Source organism: Stigmatopora nigra, chromosome 15 (genome assembly GCF_051989575.1).
Source record: "Stigmatopora nigra isolate UIUO_SnigA chromosome 15, RoL_Snig_1.1, whole genome shotgun sequence".
NCBI lineage: Eukaryota > Metazoa > Chordata > Actinopteri > Syngnathiformes > Syngnathidae > Stigmatopora > Stigmatopora nigra.
Window position 1 is genome coordinate 7,417,819 of NC_135522.1, and position 27,277 is coordinate 7,445,095.

At 37.1% G+C, this 27,277-nt stretch overlaps 2 protein-coding genes across 8 annotated transcripts; both read left to right on the plus strand.

Moving 5' to 3' along the window:
• Positions 1-351: 351 nt before the first annotated feature.
• Positions 352-12,881, plus strand: LOC144208735 (choline transporter-like protein 2). Of its 4 annotated transcripts, none has more exons than XM_077734736.1 (22): positions 352-533; positions 6,232-6,280; positions 6,386-6,459; positions 6,548-6,632; positions 6,880-6,964; positions 7,051-7,164; positions 7,275-7,335; positions 7,486-7,606; positions 7,831-7,914; positions 8,208-8,320; positions 8,456-8,587; positions 8,775-8,874; positions 9,002-9,094; positions 9,268-9,352; positions 9,455-9,717; positions 9,896-9,990; positions 10,176-10,279; positions 10,360-10,433; positions 10,513-10,583; positions 10,782-10,870; positions 10,955-11,039; positions 11,489-12,230. In XM_077734736.1, the coding sequence occupies exons 1-22, from the start codon at positions 506-508 to the stop codon at positions 11,692-11,694; spliced, it is 2,211 nt and encodes a 736-aa protein (XP_077590862.1). In that variant the 5' UTR covers positions 352-505; the 3' UTR covers positions 11,695-12,230. The 4 variants fall into 4 exon arrangements, with proteins under 4 accessions (XP_077590862.1, XP_077590864.1, XP_077590861.1 ...); XM_077734738.1 differs by lacking the exon at positions 11,489-12,230 and adding an exon at positions 12,305-12,881 and having other exon boundaries at positions 354-533; XM_077734735.1 differs by lacking the exon at positions 352-533 and adding an exon at positions 4,304-4,705.
• Positions 12,882-15,653: 2,772 nt separating this feature from the next.
• Positions 15,654-25,597, plus strand: rgl3b (ral guanine nucleotide dissociation stimulator-like 3b). Of its 4 annotated transcripts, none has more exons than XM_077735134.1 (16): positions 15,654-15,947; positions 17,944-18,230; positions 18,479-18,523; positions 18,726-18,925; positions 19,022-19,167; positions 19,286-19,510; positions 19,692-19,795; positions 20,286-20,370; positions 22,123-22,209; positions 22,455-22,487; positions 22,580-22,701; positions 23,147-23,236; positions 23,319-23,448; positions 23,534-23,848; positions 24,248-24,374; positions 24,493-25,597. In XM_077735134.1, exons 1-16 carry the CDS (start codon positions 15,924-15,926, stop codon positions 24,621-24,623), a joined length of 2,151 nt encoding a protein of 716 aa, XP_077591260.1. In that variant the 5' UTR covers positions 15,654-15,923; the 3' UTR covers positions 24,624-25,597. The 4 variants fall into 4 exon arrangements, with proteins under 4 accessions (XP_077591260.1, XP_077591262.1, XP_077591259.1 ...); XM_077735136.1 differs by having other exon boundaries at positions 24,248-24,362; XM_077735133.1 differs by having other exon boundaries at positions 15,655-15,947; positions 18,476-18,523.
• The last annotated feature ends 1,680 nt before the right edge of the window (positions 25,598-27,277 follow it).

Below are 27,277 nucleotides of genomic sequence, written 5' to 3' on the forward strand. Positions count from 1 at the left end.
AGATTGCATTATTAATTCATGCTGTATGGAAATTAATAGACCAATATAATGAACGCCAAGTCGCTACAATGAGGGTGGGGCCATTTCGGTGTTAGACTACAATTAATTTGCAGGGGATCGGGAGAAAAATACATAAATTTAAAGGTCTGCTCTATTTTTTTAAAATAAACAAAAAAGTGGTACATCACAGAAGCTCTAACCATGTATGCTTCCGCCACTTATAACGGTATTGTTATGAAGAAGCAAAACACCATCGCGTTCCGCTGTTTGCTTATTCGTAAAATTTCATGTCACTCATTTGTGCACTGTGCTGTGATTGGTCAGTTTCTCCTGGGAAAAATACCCCTTAGGACAGCGTTTTCTATAGTACAGCAGTGAAGATTTTGGAGCGGACTTTACCCAGTGGACAAATGGACAGAAGTCCTTGACGATCAGGACCCGGATCCAGAAAATCCACTTAAGTCATCGCCTATGAGACGTTTTGTGTGACAAGAACAAAGCTAAGATGGAGCTGGAAGAGAAACCTAAATACGGTAACTTGAATATTTTATTGTGGGTTGGTGATGTTCCCCATTTCATTGTGAACCACGATCGACTTTAGATGTCAGCTGTTCCAAACATTGCCACATTAAATTGGGTTATTCTTCACAATAACACACATCAACACACATCTTTGATGGGATTTAAAGCCATGGGTTCGATCTTTACTTGTGCGATCTTGCTGGCAACCGCATACCACTTTCACTCGTTCCCACCCTGCTTTGTCTGTGTGGCAATTAAACTACAGTGTATATATATATAGGTTTTAAAAATAGCTAAGGATTTTTACCACTAGGTATATAAAGTTCACAATATGATGTCGGAATGTACAGTTTTGAAATATGTTGGGGCGTGTCTTCTATTGTTGTTGTTGGGCATGGGGTACTAATACATTAAATATCCTTTGCTTGTCCAGTTGGTTCCACATTCTTGGCGTTGGCAGGCGACCAGCCCAATTTTATATATGTATTTTTTTCCAGCTTGCTTCCATGTCCTTCTTGTGTGTTAAAATTACATAGTTGTGCAACGTTGACTTGTGTTGTTTTTGTGTTATAAACCTATATAATCTACTGTGATTATTTGTTATTAACAGAAATACATCAATTTATACTACTGTGATATTGCATATGCAAAAATTCAATCTCTCTTTTTTAAAATTGTGTAATAAATATATACATCTTCCATATTTCCAATTGCATACTGCATGCAGACAATGGGCCAATGACTCTGAGGGTTCTTGTTTGTGTGTGTGTGTGTGTGTGTGTGTGTGTGTATGTGTGCAAATATGATATGTATATACCTAAATATTTATGTTCTGAATTTTGATACATCAGCTCTAAGACAGAATGATGAGTGTTGATTTCTCTACAAATTCCTTGGAGGAAATGACTCTTTTGAGTAATGCTCGAAAATCACCTGAGTGACAGGAATCATAATTTATTCATATTTCATCCCAAAACAAAAGTTGACACTCATGAAACCAAACAACTTTGGGTTCAAAGAACACAAAAAGAGGCAACAAAATTACTTGACTCCCATAATATTATATTTTTCTCTCGTGTTGGGATGTACTGGATTAAACAGTATTTTATGAATACAATGCAGTGATGGTAAGACAACCAAAGTTTTCCCAAACTTTCATCATCTGATTTAAAAAAAACATCAATTTTTATTATTGGAATAAATGCAGAATGCAGAAGTATGTAGAAAACATACACTGTAGAAATGTGGAACAAATCTTAAAGTAGCAACTGAAGAAAGCTTTTTATTGGTTCTGTTCTGAGTACTTCCACATGATGAAGTAATTTTACCCCAAGAAAACTTCAGAATAACAGGATCTGAAACAGCCTTGCCCAGCTGCGGGTGAGCCATAATTAGAGGCCGTATTTAGAAGTGTTTTGAAGCATGATTTAAATTCTATGTAACGTTACTTCTTGTGCCGTTTGTTAACGATTGCATCAGTATTAGATTTGGGCATGGTATTCCTTTGGTGTTTGATGAGCTTTGGTAGTACTTTTTTTGTTTGTGATTTAAAAGAAATTCACATTTCACTGGATTTGGTATGTATTTTAAAATCATCTACTGAAACATAATATAATCAAAATAATTCCACGATCCTTGTGAAAATGAGCGGTACATCAAATGAATGAATGAAATGCAAATTTGACTCCATATACTTAAACTCTGAGCTTGTCTAGATGACCTAATATGAATAGGTGATACTTTTCTTTTTCACTTTAACATAATTGCTATCTTTTGAGATTCCTTTCCATCTCGTGGAGAAAATTGTTTCTAAAGTCAATCTCACCCAGGTCAGCTTCACTTAAGGAACTGTGGAGGGAGCGGTCCAATATAACTAGGCCTTCTTATCGCTTATTTCTAAAGATATTCTTATCCACTATATAAACAATAAAAGCAAAAAAAATATGCATGAATGAGTTTATGCACACAGATTCCTGCAGACATCTTTCATGACTTTATTCGAACATGAAAAGAGTAAAACTTAACATTAAAATGCATGTTTACCCTTGACCTCTTTGTCTGACTTATATACCATTCAAGAAAGTGTAAATCAAATAATTTTATTTTGATATTTTTTGTTTGTTTAATTGGCATATCAAGAATACTTTCTATAATTCATTGTTTCTATTGACCACACCACTTGCGGTTTGTGTATTTAGATGTTCGATTTATCTTTCTCCAGCCAGATTTCAGCCTGTCAATCTAATTTTGCCCAGAGGCTTCAGAAGTGCAGCTCAATCCAACCATGTACAGAAAGAAGCGTTTGTTTCACTGTGTGCAGCATTCTGACATTAGTGAAGGACAGTAAACCAATACTACTTCTTTTACTTTTTTAATAAATTTGAATTGCCCGTGACCAGCGTCACGACATTGCAGATATTACGGCCACAGTTTGATCACATCAACATGTTAGATTAATTATAGATCAGGGATCTGCCAGTCCGAATAAGAGCCTTCGAAGACCTACTCCCTGCTTTAGATCAAAATGTCATTTGGAAACGTGGTCTAGAATTTGGATTTCTGTCTCACTTCTTGTGTGGACTCACAGTACTGGGGTCCTTGGTTTGATTCCAGGTCGGCCCTCTTGTGTGGAGTTTGCATGTTCTCCCCAGGCCTGCGTGGGTTTCCTCTGGGTTCTGCGGTTTCCTCCCACATTACAAAAACATGCATGGAAGGCTGATTGGTCCCTCTATTTTGCCTCTAGGTATGACTGTGAGCATGAATGGTTGTCAGTCTCCTTGTGCCGCCCTGCGATTGGCTGGATTCAGGGTGTACCCTGTCTTGTGCCCATAGTTTGCTGGAATAGGCACCCCCGTGATCCTTGTGAGGATAAGCTGTCCATCTGTCTCGTCACAAAAAGGAACTCTTTCACTGTTAGGTGATCGATAATGTGGCTGTTTTTGTCCTTCCGCCGTGAATTCAAATCAGTGTTTCACTATTAGACGTCCAATCCATTTGAACTTGGAGGGTTGACATTGAATACAAATTGGTTTATTAGATGACAACCCTCCCAGTTTAAATGGATGAATGTCTATTGCTGCAATGCCAGCCAGCAAAATTAAATTAGATACATGTGGAAATGGAAAAACGTAGAATTGGATTAGCTTTCTGGAAAGAATTTTTGAAAGAAAAGACAAAAAATAATCTCACAATCACATCAACTCTGCATCTTCAAAACCATCCACTTAAATTTACTATTAACAATTAAACCATTTTCTTGTATGAATGGATGGCTGCTGCACCTTCTATCATGCAAATCAATGCACATCAATGCTAAATTATTAAAACAACATCAATGAAATGCTTTAGTTATATTTGTCATTTAATGAAAATATAGGCATTTATTCACACTCTTGGCTCTACCAAAATCATGAATTTATTCAGTATCTTTCCGACGTCACTAGTGATGACAGAGATTATCGACGCAATATCACCGAGGCAAGTTTACATATTTGGATTTTAACATGTCAATGCAAGCTGACAGATATGATGATGATGACACAAAGGAAATGAGTTGCATTTCATCCCACTATCAGAACTTCCATAGAGATACAGCTAGTTATCATTGTTTCACAAATGTTACACAACTCCTAGTCCACATTTCCAAGTATGTCTTAAGCACATGTTTTTAATAACATAAACAAGCAACTTTCTTTTATTTTATTGTATTTTCCCCATAAGTTCCTGCCCATTTTTTCACACAGGACACGCCTCTTCTGTGTTCCTCCCAGACTTCCTGCTTCTCAATTTGCACATTTTCTTCTTTGTGGAGTAGATTAACAAGAAACCAGAGAGAGAGAGAGGGGGAGTGGAGACTTCATTTAGAGGTGGGAGGAGTGACACAGGTGGGAACCAGATTGAGAAGAGCCACTCTTTGTTTCAGGAAAAAACAGTCTGGTCACAGAAGGGGGAACGAATAAGGTGGAGCGTTGTTATCTGGCCAGGCTTACCAGGACAAGTCAAACTGGTTTCCACCCACACGATCCGTACTTGTCCCTGACATTTGAAAAACTTTACTAGTGGAAACAAAGAGCCAGAAGTGTTTTTTGGAAGGAAAACAACTGGGGTTTTCTTCACATTTCAACATCTGGCACAGAAAGTTTTTCCAAGATGCCCCAGGAAGGCCAATTTTATGGAAAGAATGGTAATTTCTCTTCCTTCTTTCTTATGCGTCAGAATATATTTTCAGTCTGTGTTGTGAAATCAAAAGTTTAGTAGTGATTCAATGTTAGTTATACCTAAACTTTGGTTATCAGCTCATCAGCTTTGGGAGAAATGTCTAAGTACTTGCTCCTGATTATGCAGGTGTGAACGGAAGGTGTGAGCCGTACCAACTTTTGGTTTCTTTTTCTTTGCTTGAACAATTCATCTACCACTACTGATGTGCTAACTGCTTGCAGTTTAGAATTGATCTAATTTTACAAAAGATGAAAACTAGGCCTCGCTGGTCCAACCACTAAGTGGTTTCAGTTTATAACGTACCGGATTCTGCAACAACGTGGAGAAAGCACTGAATTTGCTCAAAGCTCGACCTTCTTAAGTCTTTTGCCTCTCTTTTTTCAACAAAACAATTGAAAATGACACTGACTCTGGTGTCATTTTCAATCAACAACAAGCATTCCATGTTGCAGGAAGTGGTTTGTCTTAGAGCCACTGTAATAAGTACTTGCTGCAGCATTAATCTCCTTAAAAGCATCCATACTTTGTATGCAAAGACGCACCTTTGAATACTCTTGGATCCAGACTGTGATCCATTTTACATCGCGTATAAATGTCCATTAATTGGTTATACATTTTATCATTTTATTATTTTACAATGAATAGTATTATCTTTTGATATACTGATATTTATAATCTTGTTGTGTCTCATTCAATATAAAACTAATCTTTCCTATTTGAAGTTGTGATACTGGCATTTTCTAATATTGACTTTTACATTAGTCCTTCACACTGAGGAGTTTTAATTTGAATAAAAATGGCATTTGAATGCAGATCAAAGTAATCAGACCTCCTTGTTAGAGAAAAAAACAATTTAATTAAAATCAGTTTTGTTTTTTGACAAATTAATTAGAAGACCCATTCCTCTTTTTAATATAGCACAGCAAAATAACAAGTGCCATATTGTTGCTGCCTTTCTTCCACTTATTCTTTCTTTGGTTTTGCTTAGTCACTAGGGAGGAATTTGCTGGGTTGCCAGGCGTGTCCGCCTGTGTGGAAAATGGGAGGAGGCTGGGAGCACGCTGCTACTGTACTCTAAATTTAGTTCCTTTCTAAGAAGTTTGATATTGTATATAGTACTTTTCACCTCATACACAGCTATACCACAAAGCAGAAAACATGACATTGGACAAAAACAATAATAAGATCAATCACTACACCTATGTAAACATATAACTTTGATAGTTAAAGGAGTTACAGTTTAAAGTGCCTTGAATTCTCATTTTATTAGTTAGAGAAGAGTGGCTCTTTTTCTAAGCCATTGACAATGATAGAAGTCATGTAGCTCTTTTCATCATTCTGCTATAAATTCAAATATGTGTCACCTTTTGACGTTCAATTCGTTCATTTGCTGGTACTTCTCTCAGTTGAAGTAGATTTGGATGTGTATGGGCGCTGATGATTGTGGTTTTCTGTGGGAATATTGGTTAATCCTAACTCTCATTCTGACAGGTGAGCCTAGGAAGTATGATCCAACATTCAAAGGCCCACTTCAGAACAGGTGAGACAGAGTTGATTTAATTATTATTAGTATTTTGCTCATAAAGGATGAATCCAAATCCCATATCCTCCAAAAATCCTGGGAAAAAAATGCTTTTGTCTCCAGGAGCTGCACAGACATTGTATGCTGCATCCTCTTCATTCTTGCCATATTATGTTACATTGGAGTTGGAATTCTTGGTAAGGAGAGAGGCCATATATTCTATACTCTCTTCACAGATATGTTCTATAATTTGAATTTACCTACAATTCTTTTATTTTTTTTAAGCTTGGTCACAGGGTGATCCCAGGAAGGTGATCTATCCCACAGACAGCAGAGGTCAGTTCTGCGGGCAGGCTGGCACGCCACTTGAGTGAGTACACAAACACACAAACAAACACTATAAAAGTATTGTTGCACGCATGATTTTGTACTAAGAATTTGTGCCCCCCTCTTAAGAATATTGAAACCTGCAGTAAATTCTGGAATTGTAGATTCATGGGAGGGTACTTGTTAATATCAATGACACATACTATTATCTGTCTTTAGGGGGGAAAAAAATCTATTTCCTATATTCATGACTTGGACTTGAAATCTTGTATTATTTTTGCTTTAATCAGGAACAAGCCACTGTTATTCTACTTCAACATCATGAAGTGTGCCAGCCCCATGGTGCTACTGGAGTTCCAGTGTCCAACCACCCAGGTAAATATAGTGTATATTGATGGGCGTATAACCTGAGGTTACCTAATAACCTAACCTAACCCTCTGCAACTTTCTTCCCCTATTAGATGTGTGTGGAAAAGTGTCCTCAGAAGTTCATGACATTGATAAAAGCTCATAGCAATGGAAAAGACTTTGATTACTACAAGTCCTTCTGCAAGGAGGGCGTGAGTAAATCAATGGTGGGTTTTGAGTTCTGCTCATAGTAACCTTTAAATCTATCATATAGGTATTTTTAACAGAAATAAATGTTCCCTCATGCACTGTCTTACCAGTTTCAATGATGTTTCAGGCTGTAACTGAAATCTTAAGACAGGGCCTGTGTCCTGCCATGCTGACCCCTAGCAAGCCTTGTGAGTTCAGTCTACATGTTTTTGTCAAACCTCATTTGGCATCTATGCATTTTCTGTGAAAACAATCTGCAATTTTAATATTTTGCAAGGAACATGGAGTTAATGCACAATATAGGCTTTTAAAACTTTTTTTTTGCTTCTTTCTTGTAGTCACCCGTAGATGCTTCCCAGCTTTGGGCCAAAAGGGAGGAGTGATAACTGTTGGAAACATGTCTCACTTTGATGATGGAACTAGCATTAGAGATGCCAAGGATCTTGTTGCTGGAGTGAAGTGAGTGCTTGAGTTGTTATTGCAAAATAAAACAGAGGTTTTCCTACATTTGAATGGATTGACCAAGTTCAAAAGCCTAAGACCTCGACTAATGACAGACTAATTGTCAATATACAGCATTGGATGAAAAGAGTTTGCCATCTATCATCTCCAATGGCGCTGAAAATGTTAAATTATATATTAATCTTTCCCTCATATGATCTCGGTCCTTTTCCCCCCAACAGGAATGCAACAGTGGTGATTGAAGCGCGCCAAGTGGTCATGAAAATCTTTGAGGATTATACCCAGTCTTGGTACTGGATACTGATGTAAGATTCCTTCGATGTTAAGTTTATGGATAAAGCAAAGTAATGTTCTTCCAAGTATAAATTAGAGCGTGAACTCCAAAAAGGCCTGACATACATCAATACACTAATATATTTGTGGGCTGAATTGCTCCAATCGTGTGGCGGTATATCCTAGTATTTACTTTACAATCCTTGTTTTTCAACCCCAAACTGTGTATCATACTGTTTTGTATTGAGATATTTAACCCAAGGTTATTTTATCCCAAATGTACTGCCTTTCTTACTCTTCTCTTCATTCTTGTCACGCTCTCCAGAGGTTTGGTGATTGCAACGGTCCTAAGCCTGGTTTTCATTGTCCTCCTCCGATTCTTGGCTGGGATCATGATCTGGGTCATGGTAGCCTTGGTTATAATAGTGATAGGATATGGTAAGACTTACTAAAAATCACAGCCATCCATTGATATTTGCCTTAAAAATTGACTAGAATAACGTTTAACTGTCTAAAGTTGCCCTACCAATTCCAATCAAACCCTAAACATTTGCTACCAAATATTTTACTCAGGTATTTTCCACTGCTACATGGAATACGCTGCCCTTGAGGGAACACCTGGTGCTGATGTGACCTTGCAGGACCTTGGCTTTCAGACAGACTTTGCCGTTTACCTTCAAATCAGACAGACCTGGCTGGCTTTCAGTAAGTTAAACATGCACTAAGCATATGTAAGCAGATGTGGGGAAACTTATTGAATACACTTATTAAAGTAAGATCTGTTTTCAAAGATATTGAAAGTGCAAGATCAGGTTTCTATCACATTTATTTAAAGTGTTAGGAAATGTGGTTTCAAATGCCCTCTAAAAATGACTTATTTTCTTCCTTTTAGTGATCATTCTTGCCATAGTCGAAGTTATCATTATCCTGCTTCTCATCTTTCTCCGAAAAAGGATCCTAATTGCCATTGCACTCATCAAAGAAGCCAGCAAGTAAGCAAACTCTTCTAGCTGTAGCTGGCATAATAGAGTACTGAACAGATGTGTCAAAATTTTGAGCTGCCAGGGACTTGGTAATTTAATATAAACTAAATGTATTGAATGACGGTGTTGTTCACAGGGCTGTTGGACATGTGATGTGTTCCCTCCTTTACCCATTGTTTACTTTTCTACTTCTGGCTATAGTCATCGCCTATTGGGCTACCACTGCTGTGTATCCTTTTTTTCTCAGCGTTATTTATATTCCAAATGAAGTACTTGGTTTATTTGAAAGGAGGAGTTGCATTGAAAATGAGGTAAAAAAAGGCTTTCTTCTAAAGCCTGAAGAACTAAGCCTAATCTGCTGCATTTATCCTCTTAATTGTTGTCCTGAACATAACCTTTCAGTTTCCTGTCTACTTCTAATGAACCAGTTTATAAAGTTTTCAACGAGAGTTCATGTGAGCACTCAAGAAAAACATGTGATCCAGCTGTAAGTTTTATTCTTTTAAATATTTCCTTCATCATGTAGCTTTTTATTCTTTATGTAATGTCATTGAATATTTTGTGGATTTATTTGCATGTCTATGTACAGAACTACACAACCACAGCCATGAAAGTTCAGTGCCCTGACTCGGAGTGCCTTTTTGCCTTCTATGGGGGGGAGACTGTCTACCACAAATACTTGATTGGCTTGCAGTTCTACAACGTCTTCCTCTTCTTTTGGTGTGCCAACTTTGTCACAGCGCTGGGACAGATGACATTAGCAGGGGCCTTTGCCTCCTACTACTGGGCTTTTGTCAAGCCAGATGACATGCCTTCCTTTCCCCTCTTTTCTTCTCTCGGAAGATCTCTCAGGTTTGTGTTTTTTAAAATGCACCTTCTTTCAGTTGCCCATTACTACCTGTGTCTTTAACTCATTGATTAGCTGCCAATAGTCTACTACTGATAAAAGCGTTTAAATTTAAAGGAGAAGGATGCAAAGCATCACAAGATTGGGTATCATTCATTGTCAATGGGTATTGTATCATTTCAGGTATCACACAGGAACCCTGGCATTTGGTTCTCTGATCCTTTCAATTATCCAGGTCATTAGAGTTTTGTTGGAATATTTGGATCATAAACTTAAAGGTAAGTCACTTCTGTAGACGTTATGACATTAAGATGTACTCTTGTGAGTAAGTCTTATGGTCTGTTCAAAATATTTTAAATGAGCAAGTTGCACAAAGTTTGCATGTCAGCATCTGATACTTTTTATTTTTAAATATTGTATTGACTCACTTGTTAATATTTTGTTTTTCCACCCCTCATTCCAGGAGCCCATAATAAGTGTACTAGGTTTCTCATGTGTTGTATGAAGTGCTGTTTTTGGTGCCTAGAGAAATGCATCAAGTTTATAAATAGAAATGCTTACATTATGGTGAGTTGGCTGCATTTGATTGATCCAACTCTATGTAGTATTGCTTTCTAATAATATGTATTTCAATATTTGGTCTCCAGGTGGCAATATATGGAAAAAACTTCTGCACATCTGCCAGAGATGCCTTTTTCCTACTCATGAGGAACATGATTAGGTTTTTATCATATTTCTAAAGCTAATATATTTTCACGTCAAGTTGAACACGGTCACAATTCTTTTTTTTTCACATGTAGGGTGGCTGTGTTGGACAAAGTAACAGATTTCCTCTTGTTTCTGGGGAAATTGCTCGTTGTTGGACTCGTGGGTGAGTATTGTCTGCATAATTCATGCTGGTTTTGAAAGGCTTCCCAAGCACTTCCCTTTTTATAGTTGTGCAAACAGACATTGATTGTATATAACTTATTGTTGGGCTTTGCAAAATTAAACTCTTTAGTGTTAATGAAATGTTCCAATGCAGTAGAAGACAATGACCCTGTTGAAACTTTTTTTTTTACCTTTCCAGGTGTTTTTGCTTTTTTCTTCTTCTCTGGGAGAGTGAAAGCATTTGAGGACACTGCCCCCCATCTCCATTATTACTGGGTACCGATTCTGGTGAGTCACTTGAGTTGTCAACAATTTCTGATCTAAATGCTTCATCACTAGGAATGGGCAACTAATCAATTTTGTTTTCTTTAGACTGTGGTTGTTGGCTCCTATCTCATTGCCCATGGATTCTTCAGTGTGTATGCTATGTGTGTGGACACACTTTTCCTCTGCTTCTGTAAGTAGTAGGACCTCTTTATTCATCCCTCACAACATTCACGCAATGTAGGATACATACACGCGCGTAGGTTTAAATTGACAATAATGTTGAACACAGAAAAACAACTGGGGGTGTTGTGTGTTTGGTGTTGGCTGTCTGCATGTTAATGGTTTCCATTAATGAAACTACCATTCAAAAAAATAATAATAATAATAACATTGTCTGGCTTAAAACTACAATATGTAATTTTTTAAAATAAGAATTGATTGTGGGAACTTTTTGCTTGCTTGCCTGCTATTTGACTGTCTCTTTTTGTCTCTTCCCTCCTTGCTTTCCTTCACGCCACTCAATGGATTTCCTCTTTTGCCCCTCTGCCAATTTTAATACTTTCTCACCTTACTTTCATTACTAAATGTCTCATGCATTCATTAACCATCACACATTTATACACAAACACACAAATTCAGGTGAAGACCTGGAACGTAATGACGGTTCAGCAGCGAGGCCTTATTATATGTCCGCTACTCTTCGAGAGATTCTCTGGAAGAACATGCCGGATGGTCCACCATCTTCTGATCAGCTACAAGATGAAGAAAACAATGAGCAGCAACAACAGGCTATTGAAGAGGACACCTCTTTAGTAGTCAGGAGTTCTTTTGACCAGGACACTTAGATTATTCTTTAAAACTAAGGAGATGGGTCTCATTTGGGCATGCTCACAAGTGGCAAGTATCATAAACAGGGGAGGTTTATGGAACATTGGACTTATTTTAAGGGTGCTGAATACTTGACTCAAGACATGTCTCTAAATTACATGTGTGGAATGTCTCCATTTGCCTGGAGTTTTCAACGGAATGGTCGTAGGTAACGTATTTATGCTCCTGGCCAGTAGCCATTTGAAACCACATATGTGCCTAACTTCGTAATTTAAAGATCGCCTGAATGCATATTTGAATGTCAAGGTTTAGAATTGATCAGCTTAAAAAAAAAAAGAAGTGTACTAATAAATGATGACCCAGGAGCTTTAATTGCCTTGTACCGTGTTTCAGTTTTTACTGTGAATTTATATACATTAGTTTGATGGTAGAATCCCATAACTAAACATGTTTGGGGATGTACTTGATATAATAAAGTAAAATCAATGGCTAAAAGAATGAAGATTATTATATCAAATGTGCTGTTCGAAGTAGTTAGAGCGTCTCCCATTTGTTTGGTACAGTAAAAAAAATGTATCCAATAATGTCATAGTGAACAAACATCTGTTTTTTTTTGTCTTTCTTTAGTGGAGGATCTTGAGCGGAATGACGGCAGTCCGGAGAGGCCATACCTCATGCCAGAGAGCCTCCGCAAGGTCCTGAACAAGAAGAACAAGAATGCCCCAGCTGAGTAGTGTTACTGGTAACTACAACCAGAAGAATATCTGAATGCCTTTATAGAACCCAACATGTACTTTGTTTCACATAACAAGTCTGAAAGAGGGTTTTACATTCAAAGAAGACGTGCCGTGCATCCCAAATATTTATTTATACTACTACACAGCCCCCTGAACTTAACATTGTCTAAGCTTATTGTATATTTGCAGTGTAGTAAACATCTACACACCAGGTAATGCACCAGCATGTATATTTTTTTCCTCATAAAATGTGTGTATTAGTTTAGCTTTTGTTTTTACGTATATATAAATATACATTCTGGGGGTCGGGTTTGCTTTTGTTTGCATGTAACAACAAAGCTACAATGCAATTAAGTTCAGGGTGTCAAATTTTGTATTGCTCTTTATCAACACATTTTATTGACTATGTATATGGCGTGAAATGCAAATGTTTTTTGAAATTAAAGATAGTTTTATACTTTCATTTATACTGTGTACTACAGTGCAAATAGTTCAGCTTTTTATCAAAGATTTCAGTACATTTTGGAATATTTAACTCTATCATTGCCCTTAACTATGACAGATCCCCAATTAGGCGGCTCTTCTTATCCTGCTGATGCGAATGTCATTATAATCCAATTCCAATCCATTTGAACCGGAATTTTCTTTTGCTGCCCTCCCAATCCAGATAAATTGGATTTATATTGCCATCAATGGCTAAATTCTAATTAAATGTTTAGATAATACATTGAAATAGTTTCAGGGTTTGTTAGAATACATCTATGGATATTCATTTAGATAGTTTTAAATTAACATTTTAACAACTGAAACGTATTAACTCATTGGCGGCCATTGTTTGCATTAGACGTCCTAATGAATAAATGAACCATTACGATAATTATAACTTTAGCGTCTGCAGTTTTTAAATTCACCATCTACATTTAAACTGAGGACTATGATGATAGTTTATTTAAAAATATGCCACTATAATGGTACTTGAAGTATTTTAGGAACTGGTACTTGGATGGTAAATTGTAAAACCACTGCTAAATATTAATTTGTTTCTAGGTATTGATATATGATTCAGAATCCATTTATATAACAAGTATTTTATGAGCCTCTTGTGTGCTGCAGGATATATGACTTCATTTAGTTTTGTTTGGTCTCTACTCATAATTCAGGAGCTGCATCACAAAAGGTTGTTTTCTCAGCAGATGTGCGTCATCGTTCCTGAGTGACTAACAAAGCCTGATGGCTAGCCTCACTTCAGTCTCCATGGAGAACACCTGAGCAGCCTGAGTAGAGCCCTTACAAGTGGCTGGTATTCACTTGATACTAGTCATTGTGTCTCTGGCAACCCAAAGGACGATAAGCAGCACGTGAGTAATCCAAATCCTGTGAATATGTATCTATATCAAATATTTCAATATCAAAGGTCAATGAGATTTTCATTCAAGTGCTGGCAAACACCTGACATGAGAACATTTTACAATGTTTGAGTTTGAATAAAATCATCATAAATTGTATGGTAAGTATTGCAAATGGGATGATGAACAAAGGTAGAGAGGAGGAACCTATTTCACTGAAGTATTATCAAGAATGCTGTTTTTCTTGTTTATACTCTGGCCACCACATTTTTGCTGTTGCTGCTAAATAGAGTACCTTTGTATTTTTATGTGTATCTATTTGTCCTATGAGCATAGCATTATATATTTTCAAAGGGTTTTAAATGTCAATTTTAAAATATTGATAGAATGTAATTTTTTATTTTTTTTAAATCGGATGAGTCAAATTGAAGGAAAAATCACTACTGCTTGACAACTTACATTTTTTGTTAATTTACATTTTTTTTGCTTGAAATCTTAATGTGATGCTTTTGTTCAGTGCTTCACAGTTAAGATTCTGCAAAGTCATATGAAAGCAAATACCAAAGAACAAGTGTGTGCCTCTTGAGCATGTGTTGATAAAGAATTGTTTGTCTACATTCCGCAACACCACACTGATAATCCCTCTTTCTCTGAGGTTTTTAAATTCCAGAAATTAAAAGATAAAATATTGCATGTACAGAATTCCAAGTAATATTCAAGTCTTCAGCTTTTAAGTCAAACCAAAGTAGCTTGATGATGATAGTGGTCTAATTACATGGATATTTTCATTCTACTGCAGATTTAAATGAGTTTATCGCCAAATCCATTTGACCCGGAAGCCTTGCAGTGAATTAGCATTTGTTCATTTGCAGTTCACCAACTTAAAATGGATTGGTCAACTGTCACGCTCAATGGCGGCCAATAAGTTAATTATTTATCAAATATGTGAGGCCATTGAAAAGTTGCATAACACTCACTTAATTTTTTTGTAAGAGCTATATACTATAAATAAATGTGACTTGATTTATAGGTTCCAGCAGCATTGTAATGGGTAAGTGTTGTTGGGATAAATATACCTTTGGGAGTATTGTAAGCATCCAATTGGCCTTGAATGGCATGTTTTCAGATATTATAGGAAAAATGAACAAAACAAAGAAGACAGAATGATAGGAAAATTCCTTGGAATTATTCATGATTTTCTTAGTCCCACACAATACTCAGGAGAAAGGAAAATTGCGTATGCCAATCTTAAATGGAATTTTGGTACATAGTTCAAGTTGAAAATTGAAATGTATGAGATAATGCATCAAAATGTGCTATTAATAAGCCATCGTGACTCAGAGAGGAGCGTCATTTCTAACCATGAATTTTAAATAGTGACTCATACGCAGATTTGTTGATTGTTTCCCTTATGAGAAGAACATTGATAGAATTGAAAGAGGCCAGCCAAGTCCCAGTTGTAATCTCTAACCAACCTATGTTGAAATCCCGAAAAATAGCTTTGAATAAGTGAATAATTCTTGACACAGCCAACATTCGCAATGTTTGTACTGGTAGTGGCAGACTATAGTTCTATCCCTTCACTGTATAGCATTTTAAATAATGATTACGCTGTATGGAATTAGTACTAAATGATGCGTCCAATACACCACCTCACTCAGGGGTAGGGAACCTATGGCTCGGGGGCCATATGTGGCTGTTTTGATGAGAGCATATGGCTCTATGCTCACCAATGAGGTCAAATATTGAAATAGGTCAAAACGATTTCTGACCCCTGACCTAACATATCATCTTGATTTCAGCTGGTTTTGTCTTGTGAAATGGGAAATGAAAATGGGCATCTGATTGGCTAGCAGTCTGGATGTGTCCTACCTCTCTCCAAATAAAGCCACACCCACTAGTATATAGAGCGAGCGGTGAGACGCTCCTGCGACTGGCACGTCAAGTCCTCTCCTATAATCAGCTGCTCAGTATCGGCAACTCCCTACAAAACTACACCAAGCCTTTAGCAAGTTTGATAAAATGTGGTGATGTGAGCAGGAAAATAAGTTGTCAAAATTGTATAGTAATCAAACATGCAGCCTTGATGGGATTCTTTCTCACGCCAGTTGGAATTTCAAGTCCAGAGAAGATGGAAAGTCCTCCTTAAGAATCAGAAGCAAAATGGGAAAATGGGAGTTGACAATGGTAAGACAATTTATTTCCCTTTATTGGAAATTGAAAATAACTACACAAAAATAGGTAACTGTGTTTCTATGGTTTTGTAACTTTTGAACACAAATGATTTTAGTTTTACGAACCCATCTTTGCCATACTAAAGTAAATTGAAAGCTCAAAAATGTACAATAAGCTATTAGAAATAAATAAGCCTTAAAAATAACTATTTTTTTCTACTGAAATGTAATTTATTTTCAGATCAGATTACACTTTGCATAAAAAATATACAGTGTCCACACTACACTACCAGTGTTATGAGTTTGTGGACTGTAACTAAGAGATACTGTAAGGTACTTCAGGCTATTTCAAAGACAGACACTAAAAAGACTTTACGATAGTGAACTTCACATGTGAAAGAACATCCAGTATCCCATTAATCTGAAAATATACTATATAATTGGATTAAAATATGCAAATACTATGCTGAATGAAGATGATATATATACCGACTAGTTCAATTTGTCATTCTTCTGTACTAAACAATGGCTTTTAGGTCAGGAACTGTCAGATCCTCCGGGCATTGTCATGGTTTTGTTCTCACCCATGTTCTCTGTTCATGATGCAAATTTGGCAGATGCGAACTTGCAGTGGATGCTGCACTACATATAAAAAAATATGAACACATTACATTGACTTTGGTATTTTACTGGCTTTCTAAAGCATCCCCATAATGATTAAAATAAAACTGTTGTTAAGAAGGCAGATGCAATGGCGGTTTATTAAAGCCCAATGGATAAGCCTTGTTTCCATTGGACTGGCAACTGTGCTTAGCGCTGCCACCGCATCAATGACAATGGGTGCAAATAGCACAATGTTTCCTCTCTGCTCAGCAAACAAACAACTAGTTTCTACGAGAAACAATGTGTGTGTGTGCGTGTCCAGTATGTGATACCACTTGTTTGTGACAGGCCTGTCTTTTCAACTTTGTGTCAGTTTGGAGGATGTAGTGATAAAAAAAAAAAGATTACGTTGCTGTAAAAACGAATTAAGATGTTTGTTTTATTCAATATATAATGGACTATGAAGATATTGCATGCCAGCTCATCTGTTGCGTGCTGCAGCTGCATAGATTTCCAAGACAGCACAAGTACACAATATAGATTTGTTGAAAGTCATGCACAAATTGTTATTGGCGCCAGGGTTATGTAACATATGTCATAAGCTCAGTTGAATTTGTTGTAACGATAAAAACATAGAGCTGCAATTTCAGAATACTCAAGTAGTGGAAAAAGATTTAGTTTTGTGAGGACAACATTCAAAACTGTTATGGATAAACATTTAGGCCACCAACTATGTGCTTTTATAACCTGTGGAATACAGGTCAGTAGTTTATAGAAATCACCTGCAAGTTGATGAGTTCCTCAAGTGAAATGAGTGATGATATCAAAGGTGATTCTAAATCGCTTTTTAATGTGCGGTTAAAGAGTTGACTGCACTATTCTGAGGATCATATATAAACATAAACTAGACAGTATTCTCCTATTTTTTTATACACATTACAAGTCTCGCACCCCGAGCAATTACCTTTCTGCAATGATTCTGTTGTTATATACAAGATTAATGTTTTCGGTGGACATACTGCCCAGAGAGTAGATTTTCCCAAGAAACTAACTAGTTCTTTTAGTGCCTCAAATTTAAGCAGTCATTATTGTATGGTAAAAACTAAATATCCGTATATATGGGAGAATTACACTGATCAGGGCTCTATATCTACTTAGGTTTAAAGCCAGGTTGAAAAAAATGCTCATTACTATATCTTACAGAAACCAATTATTTCCCTGTGCTGCATTTTATATCAACTTCAAAATCAATTACGTAATGGTTGTTTCACAAATGTGAACAATATTATATCTCACTGACATTTAGCCATTTTTTGGAGTCCAGTTTGTGTTACGTAGATTACTAATCCTCTATTTGTCCATAAACAACTCTAAATGATTCACGGTAACAATTGCTCCCCTTACAGAACCCAGTGCAGGAGTGGGGTGAGGAATTCGAGGATGGTGCAGTCTATGGTGTCACACTTCACCGGGTACCCATTCCCTCTTCGCCTGACCCGAGTTTGAATCCATCCTGCGCTTTCGTCCATTACCGGACCAACAAAGTTAGACGACTGAAAGCTGCCAGTCTACAAATGCTCGTGAATCACCTCCTCGACCCTTACTGTCTGGAGTCGGACTACGGCAGGATCTTCCTCTCCACATACAGAACTTTCACCAGTACTGAAAAGCTAATAGACCTCATCTTCCAAAGGTATATTTTGTAGACCTCTAAAACTATAGGGTGAATGGCCTCAATTCAAAAATTGAGGCTAGCGCAGTATATAAAAAAAAGATGATTTACATTAAATTCAATGGTATTAAAGGTCAATGGTACATGACCATTCAGAGCCAGTTTTCGCAGTCTAAATTTGTATTGTTGTCAGACTATATATTTTTTAAAAGCCATCATGAAGAAATTGCAATTGCATAAATTTAATATTCCCTCTTTCCTCTCAGCAGGGACATTTCAGCACCAGAATTGGATGACAGTGATCACAACCAAATGTAAGTGAATGTTATTGGTTTGAAGTCCATTTTGTTATTCAAAAAATGCTGGAGATAATTTCCAAATAAAAGTGTTCAATAAACTATTACATGTACATTGTCTTCAAAAATCCTGGACACAGTCAATTTTTTTAATATCTTTAGCACAGTGTTGATGGAAATGGTTATCACGTATTGATTTTCCTTTCCACTGCATTCCTAGACCGCTGTTGCGTTTTATCCAAACATGGTTGGATGAATACAGTGAAGACCTCAGAGATCCTCCACTGCACACTGGGCTACACCTTCTTTTGGATCACCTCAGGATCAGTTCTGCCGTACATGAGCAACTGCACCGTCAGCCAAACTTCTGTTCATTGGCGGGGCAAAGTGAAAATCTACTTAGGTTGTTTGAAAGAGAAGGTACCACTCTCTCATTCAAAATAATTTTATTTCATTGCATATCATTAAATTTTCATTATGCATTAATCTCATTTTATGCTGCTGATAATTCCTCAGGCCAGAGTCCGGCTAAAACAGATGTCCAAAGACATGAGTGTGTTTCTGGTGATGAGGATTCAGGGCATGAACATGGAGAAGATCAATGTGACATTATGGATTTCTCAGCTAGTTTCATCGCAGAACAACTCACCCGCATAGATTCTGTAAGTGTGTGGTGATGATATTGAAATTTACAAAGTAGGATGGGTCTCTATTTGAGTTTGGGTTTGAGTTTAATTGAATATTTTTGAAGGCTAACGTCTAATTTTTATTGGTCCCTAGGCTTTATTTGTCAAAGTGGCTCCTTACCAGTGTTTGGGCTGCATTTGGTCACAAAGAGACAAGAAGGACAACATGTCACCCACTATCAGGGCCACCATCACACAGTTTAATGCCATTACCAACATGGTTATCGTATCACTGCTCTCGCACTCTATGTGCACCACCTCAAGTACTACACCTCTGCAACGAGCTCGGATTGTGGAGAAGTGGATCAGAGTAGCACAGGTAACTGCTATGTTGTTGATACTGTAGGCCTGTTAAATGAACTTTGGTGTAAAATCAAACCAAGTAACAAACAATATTATGATATGATGATATGATAGGCTCCTCCACCTCCGGAATTCTTGTATGGATAAGCAACATAGAAAATGAAACAAATGTACGTATTTCAACAATTTCTCTGCAGGAATGTCACCGTTTGAAGAACTTTTCCTCTCTCAGGGCAGTCCTGTCTGCCCTTCAGTCCAATGCCATCTACAGACTGAGAAAGACTTGGGCTGCAGTCAACAGGTGAAATCACATTTTCATTCTTTGCACACACAGCAATTTGCAGGCTCCCTCCAACAAGACTCTTATGTCATGTTGTTGATTATGATTGTCTTTTAATTCAATGGGTGCTCCTGATGGCGATATGGCAAATGGATTGGACTTCTACTAGTGACAAACTGATTTGAATTCACAAATCTAAAACTGAACATGTATCATCGTTAATGACATGAACCAGTTAATGAGATAGTTGAACATTCATCATAAGTAACATTAACTTTTTACATGCTTTTTAATGACCCAGATTGCATACGGTGTTATGAACATTGCACCAAGCTAGTAAAATGTCATGGATAATAAAACTTGATAGGCTTTTCTCTGTGACATAACCTGATGCTGACTCAAATCTTCTGAACTATTGTGTTTATAAGTGTAGTTTATCATTATATAAACATGAGGCTTATAGCCAAACACTGACATGTAACTTTTTTTATTTTTATTAATTTTTTTACAGGGATGCCATGGTTACATTTGATAACCTCTGTGAAAACTTCCCTGATGAAAACTGCCTTCTTACCGACAAAGAACTCTTAGTGGCGGTGAATATTTTTTTTATTAACAAGGAGCATGCGAAAATATCCTCCATTTTTATTAGTTTTATGAATACAGCAACATTATGTTTCCCCATGAAAACACATTTCTATTGACCTGTGGGAATGCAAAAAAAAATTAAATGAATAGAACTAATATAACCAATTAGACCAATATTTTGGGGTAATACTGTGATATAATCCCAACAATTCCCTATGGCTGAGTATCAATACTTTTGCAATTCAAATGTTCTTTCCATAAAAAAGATTAATTTATAAAATTAGTTAGGATAGATGAAGGATATTTAGAAAACTAATTCTGCATGAATCTTTACTCTGGTGTGAATACGTTGGGTAGTAATCTAAAAATAAAATTTCTGACCGGTAAAGACAGTTTATGATATGTTGCTATTCTTCAAAAGGAATAACTTGCTTGACCAGCTTCCACTTTTAAAAGGTTAATATTTAGCTAATGACTTATTCATTTAAGTAGTGTTCAAAAGCATTAGATTACACGTGTGCATATGTACAATGTAACCATGTAAATATGGTATGTAGAATGTAAATGAATGACTGGATTAACTCAGTTCCTGCCATTAATGGTGATAGATAGCCAATCAATTTTAATAGGGATGGGTGGCATTGATCTTTTGGCCAGGTTTTAGGGAAACACATATTTTTCTTTAATTTTTTTTTAAAGAATCAGGTTATCAGTTCAAGTTGAGAGAAATATTGACTGGAAATTATGGCTTTCAAGCAAAGTGCAATCACTTCTCATATCTCTGAAGAGAAGGATTTCTAAGAAATTGCTAGTTACACCAAGCCTACTGTTGCACATTCTAGTTCTACTCTGGAGATTGCATTCACAAAAAAAAAAAAGGTTGAACATTGCCTTCCTCTCTCCTCGAGTACAATAATTTACCAGGATATCCAAGTTAATATGTACCAGAAGTCATTCTCTCAAGTTTAGAGGTCAGAGTTTGAACTATAAACTGGAATTATCACATATTTTTCAGTGTATGAACTGTGTATTATTTTCCAAATTTCTCATTAAATTGGGGGTTTATATTCTTTTGCATCCCAATGAGCATAATTTATAGTCGTTGTCCTACTTGTGTGCATGGATGTGAACATTCACTCATTTAAATCAGTCTCACTTTGCTACAGCAATGATCTATTTTGTTAAGCTTGACTTCCAGCTTGCGTAGAACTAACTATGACCTCCTTCGATGGGATACAGGTCAAAGGACTGTAGATAATATTTCTCTCAAAATATCCGAGCAGTTTGTTTGTGTGTACAGTTAATCCCCGGGGAAGAAGGGAGAACTTTTTTAGAGTTTTTATAAGTTTACATTAAGTTTGTGGGAGCTTTTTTATTGCTTATCTTTGATGGCAGAAAGAACTTTTAAGACCTTGTGTCCTTTGCAAAAGTCATTCTTGACATATATAATTCCTCAGGGGAGATAATTTCACATCACTGCAATGCTTTTAGCAAGGCACAGGCCCAAAACTATCTTTGGCCCTGCTCAGTGCCAAACAAGTTTCAAGTAACTGCACATCCACCAGTATTATAGGCTAGTAATAATAGACTACAGCAAAGTGCTTTATGAGTCATCTGCACATTCTCCTGGGCTGAAACATGAGCCAGGAGTTCTACTAACACAGACTGATGTACTGTACTTTGCGTAAAAGTAGGACATGTATGCCATTAAGAAATGGTGTGAGGACTAAAAAGTACTTGTTGTCTCTTTGTCCTTAAAGAATATTTCCAGTGGAGTGGTACCTTACCTGGGCACCTATTTGACCGTCCTGACCATGCTAGACACAGCCCTGCCAGACACTGTGGAGGTATACAGTCAATTTGTTTAATGTGATCATTACTGTCATTCCTCATTGGTTGCCATTGAAGGCAAAATTTGTCCAATCATTTGAAATTTGATGGGAAATTTGTAGCAAGATATTAATCACTTTCTAATTATTGTTTGTTTGATTTAATATTATTTACCCTGCATCAATGTTTGTGTTATTTATTCCTTTTATATTTTATTAAGGCATGTAATTCACAACCTTTTTTGAAATAAATATGTTGACAGGCTGGACTCATAAACTTCGAGAAGAGGAGAAGGGTGCGTCGCCACTTTCATCCCTAATTCAACTTTTAAATAAATACTGTAAATACCGTAATTTCAGTGAGCAATTTTCATTTCTCTTTCTGCAGGAGTTTGAGGTTCTAGCACAAATCCGTGTACTGCAAATGTCCTGTGCTCAGTTCAATCTGCCTCATGACCCCAGCATTGTTAATTGGATGGAAAGACATAAACTGCTCACTGACCAAGAAAGGTACACTATAGTAACATTTTCCTAAAATGTCTCATTAACATGCAAGTGCAGTCACCAACAAGAGTAAAATCTGGCAAACTATTACTAAACAATACAACCAATTGTGACCCAACAAAACAAAACTGAACAGTGATGATGTTATGAAACTGAAAGACACTGTTAGGTTCAGCATCCCTATTGATTAACATCCAACAGTTAGATATATGTACATGTGTATGAATCAATTGCCAGTTTTATTTAATGCAACACAGTGCATCAGTTACAGTATTTTTTTGTAAACTATTGCATTCAATTGACAGACTTCCAATCACGTTGTAGCAACTGTGCAGGTGAATCAGATGATATTTGATGTGAACGTTACACGTGGCGTGCAGTTGTAAGGCCAGTTGCATTGTGTAATATTCCTTCGTTAATCATAGTATTGTTCTTTTTTTTTCTTTTACAGCTATGACCTTTCAAGGCGCCTCGAGCCACCAGTAGATGTGTGCTCTCCAACCGCCTGGAACCACAGAACACTCACTAAAAAACTTTCCTTGTGAGTATCATGTGGTAGTTTGAGGCCTGACAAAAACACATGCTCACTAATACAATCTGCTGCAATTTTTTCCTCCACTAAGCCTCAGGACAATGAGCGATGGATCCAAAAAGCTTCCAGCAGATCAAATCAGTGTTTCATCTTCGGGATCTAGCAGTTCAGAACTGGAAGATCTTTCATCCCCGAACTCTGCTTGTTCCATCAGACTGCAGGTAATCAAACTGTGTGTGTGTGTCAAATAACCTTGTCAAGATTACAGATTCCAATAAAGTTGTGATTCTGTTCTATTCCTTGCAGTCCTTCCACAGCTCTTGCAACAATGTGTTAGAGGCCTTCTCTTCATCTTCCTGCTCCTCTTCTTCATCATCATCTACCTGTTCCTCAACAGTTTCTTCTCCAGATACTCAAAGTCCGTCTAGCTCGTCTTCGGACTCTTTGTGTTCTCCAGCCAGTAACAGTGCAATATCTACACCATTTACGGACTCGCACCACCATCGTTCTATATCTATGATCTCCCTGCCGGTCTACAACCGCCAGAGTGCCGACTCCTGCATCGTAAGGGTCAGCGTAGACCTGGGCCACAACAATGGAAACATGTACAAGAGTGTCTTGGTAAGGATGAACAACTCCCCCCCTCAACATGAGTCTTTGCCCCATGATGGCGCCATAGCATTATTTTTTATAGGCTATTGCTGAAAGCAATAGAGAAAATATGTTTTTTCTTTTCAGAGAATAGTACATGTTCCATTCCCTTTAAATAATAAAAAAGGATAAATAGCCAACACATAATCATGCATGGATTTAACTGTATTTGCTTTCCAGCATAAAAAAATGCTCTACATTTGGAGTTCACAAAATCTTCATTCAATCATTTTCAACACCAGTTATCCTTGTCAGGTTTGCGGGGTGTTAGAGCCTAACCCACCTAACTTTGAGTCAAAGGCGGACCAAAATGTTCAAATCTTATGTAATTGTGATTTTGTTCTATATGGGTTCTGTTCATTTTCCTAGTTAACCAGCCAGGACAAAACTGCACATGTGATTCAGCGAGCTTTAGAGAAGCATCACTTGGACCACACAAACTGGCAAGATTTCACTCTCACACAGATCATCTCGCAGGAGAGAGGTCAGGAGATACGTAAGGCGGAATAACATTAAGTTTAACTGTGCATTCTGATCAGCTTCACTACATTTTAACAAGATTAGCAGAACTTTTGATTAATAACTGTGACCAAATATTCTTTCGCTGTTTCCAGAGTTCGTCATACCAGACAAAGCAAACGTTTTCTACGCAATGTCCACCACGGCAAACTTTGATTTTGTCCTACGCCGGGGCCACAGAGGCCAGAAGAAACCACTGAGAGCCACTTCAAGTCTTGGGCGGTAGACAAAATAGTTGTTTTGAACTCTTTCGGTGCCATTGGCGATTATAGACGTCCAATCATTTGAGTATTTCTCCTGCCATGCACTTAAATTAGTTTTCACTTTTACGCCCAATCTATTTTTGAATGGTTGCAGCATTGAATGAACGAACATTGCCGTCAATGGCAACAAATGAGATAACAGTTGTAAAAGAGAGATCTTTGTTGAAAAAAATGTGAAGCTCTTGTAGTAGCAAAAACAGTGATGCATATGTAAAAGCACTTTATGAAGGGACTGAACTTTTAAATTATGTGGGTTGTCTACAGTCAAGGGATAAATTGTACAAATACCCATATTTACTCACCTCTCAACCAATTTCAAATCCCTTTTCTCCCAATAGAGTTGTTCTAACCTCAGTATCTGCCACTATTAGTTAATGCCAGTAACATTACTTTCCAGCCCCAGCAAGAGCATCATATATCAGCATACTTTTTTTGTGTGGACTAAAAACATCTTCTTGCCTCTCAACACATCAGTTAAAAAACAAAAACAAAACAAGGACTGGCCATCATATGAGTGGTGATGAGTGCAAAAAGAACTGATATGTTCTGAGCCCATAATGGTGGGCTATGCTCATTTGTAGTGGCGTCAGTTGACAAGTGGTTGGCGGCAGTCTCACCAGGGAGCACCAGGGGGCAATTTTAGCTGAATACCCTGACCAGGAGGCTGGCATTCCACACTCAGGTAACCATGGCAGCAAAGCAGACTTTCATGGACAGGATGGGATGCACATATACTTGGAGCATGAGACTTTTGACTGAGATGTTTTCACATTGGCATGATAGACTTGTTGTGTATATGCCATTGTATAGTGTTATAATCCTACTCTTCCTGATTAGATTTCAAGCCTAAAAAACAAATCCTTTGACTAATTTGAAATGTGACAATTTTTCTGATGATAATGATTGTTTAAATGCTGAAAAAAATGTTAAACAAAGATATTTATTGTCAGTGGTTCAGTCATTTCTCTGTGGAGTTTACATGTGCCCTGAGTGGGTTTTCTCCGGGTACTCTGTTTTCCTCAACAATTTAGTTGAACACTCTAAATTGCCCTTATTTATAAGTATATACGTTTCTGCTGGGTGTGCCCTGTTATTGGCTGGCAACCAATTCAGGGTCTCCCTCACGGCTGGTGTTGATTTTTAGCTGGAATTGGCTCCTGCACCCCCATGATCCTCGTCCTCGAGGATGAGTGATACATACAATAAATGAATGAATTTGTTCTGCTTACAGTGGCCAGAGGAGGGCACTGCATACTTGCTTGTTCCTTGCAAATTGGTGTCAACCACAGTATATTTATAATATTTTGCCACCTGACAGCAGTAAACGTCTAGGGTTGCAATCCATAACTACTGCCATGAATTTGGAATTGGATCAAATATAAATGGAAGCTCTAGTGTCTCATCTTTACATTCTATAAAGTGGTATGTCATCAATTAAACACAAATACTATACAGTAACTTGTATACGTAATAATATGAGTATTTATTAAACCACGTTGCAAAGCCGTATTAAAATGTACAGTAACTAAAATATGATGAAAAATCAATCCCACTGAATTGAATCGACCTACTTTTCAAATTAGGCTTGAGCTTTATTTCTTCTCTAGAGACGGCAAGGGACTTTCTTGTTTAGCTGCAGTTATTGGGGGGGATGCACAGGTCAGCAATTCTAGAGGAGAAACGGAACACTGCACGAATCTCACGTTTTCTCATGTATTATGTATGTTGTGTGAGTTTCAGCAGTGTGTGTAAATTGTAACCGTGATGCCCTTCTTGCCTTCAGTGTAATAGGCCCTGTAAACATGGCCGGACGTTCAAGGTCTTATCTGGATTTGTCAAAGAAATAACTCAAGCTTCTCTTAAATGGGGATTTATGAGATGTAGAGTTAAGCTGTCAGTAAAATCAATCATGCTTACTTCTCTTCACCTAAACATTTAATAGGAAGTCACAGACCTGTTGATCTGGGTTACTTGCATTCACAAAATTATTCCACTTTCACCTATTTGAGGGGGATGTTTCACTATGTTGTGTTTGGAATTTTCAAGAAACATGCTAGAAAGTAAGACACAGTGATATTACAGTATAACTGTTCATGGCCTCAACTTCTATTCAATCTTCACTTTAAAGTTATTGGCTGCTATTGAAGGTGATAAGCACCCAATCCATTTGAAGTGTGAGGGTAGCGAAACAAATGAGTTGAAATGGATTGGATGTCTACTATTGAGAAAATTTCACTGCAGGTTTATTTCTAGCATCATAATTGGCACTAACAGAGTTAAAACTGCATTTGCCCTCCACTTTTCATGAAATAATTAGCTGCTTTTACGGCAAAAAACTAATGTGTATGTATACTTGTGTCTTTGTGTATTTAGTATGTCTGTATGATGTGCTACTATTGTAATGCTTTCATTTTATTCTTCTATGTTTCACTTCTTTGCAGGTGGACTCTCTTGATAAACAAAACCTTCGTTGACAGGGAAACAAAGTCACAATGATGTTCAAATATGAGCCCATACTGTGTAAGTACTCTATATACATATACATTCTACATTCTATCAGTGACTTTAATAAAGTATAGAGGCAGGGGGCATTTATTGGTCAAACCAACAAGCTCCA

Coding starts and splice junctions, on each gene's coding strand:
- rgl3b (XM_077735133.1), top strand. CDS start 15,924: ATGGGAAAATGGGAGTTGACAATG. Junction 18,926..19,021: donor TAGGTTGTTTGAAAGAGAAG/GTACCACTCTCT, acceptor ATAATTCCTCAG/GCCAGAGTCCGGCTAAAACA. Junction 22,702..23,146: donor CTGCTCACTGACCAAGAAAG/GTACACTATAGT, acceptor TTTCTTTTACAG/CTATGACCTTTCAAGGCGCC.
- LOC144208735 (XM_077734735.1), top strand. CDS start 4,672: ATGCCCCAGGAAGGCCAATTTTATGGAAAGAATG. Junction 7,336..7,485: donor GCTGACCCCTAGCAAGCCTT/GTGAGTTCAGTC, acceptor TCTTTCTTGTAG/TCACCCGTAGATGCTTCCCA. Junction 10,434..10,512: donor CTCATGAGGAACATGATTAG/GTTTTTATCATA, acceptor TTTCACATGTAG/GGTGGCTGTGTTGGACAAAG.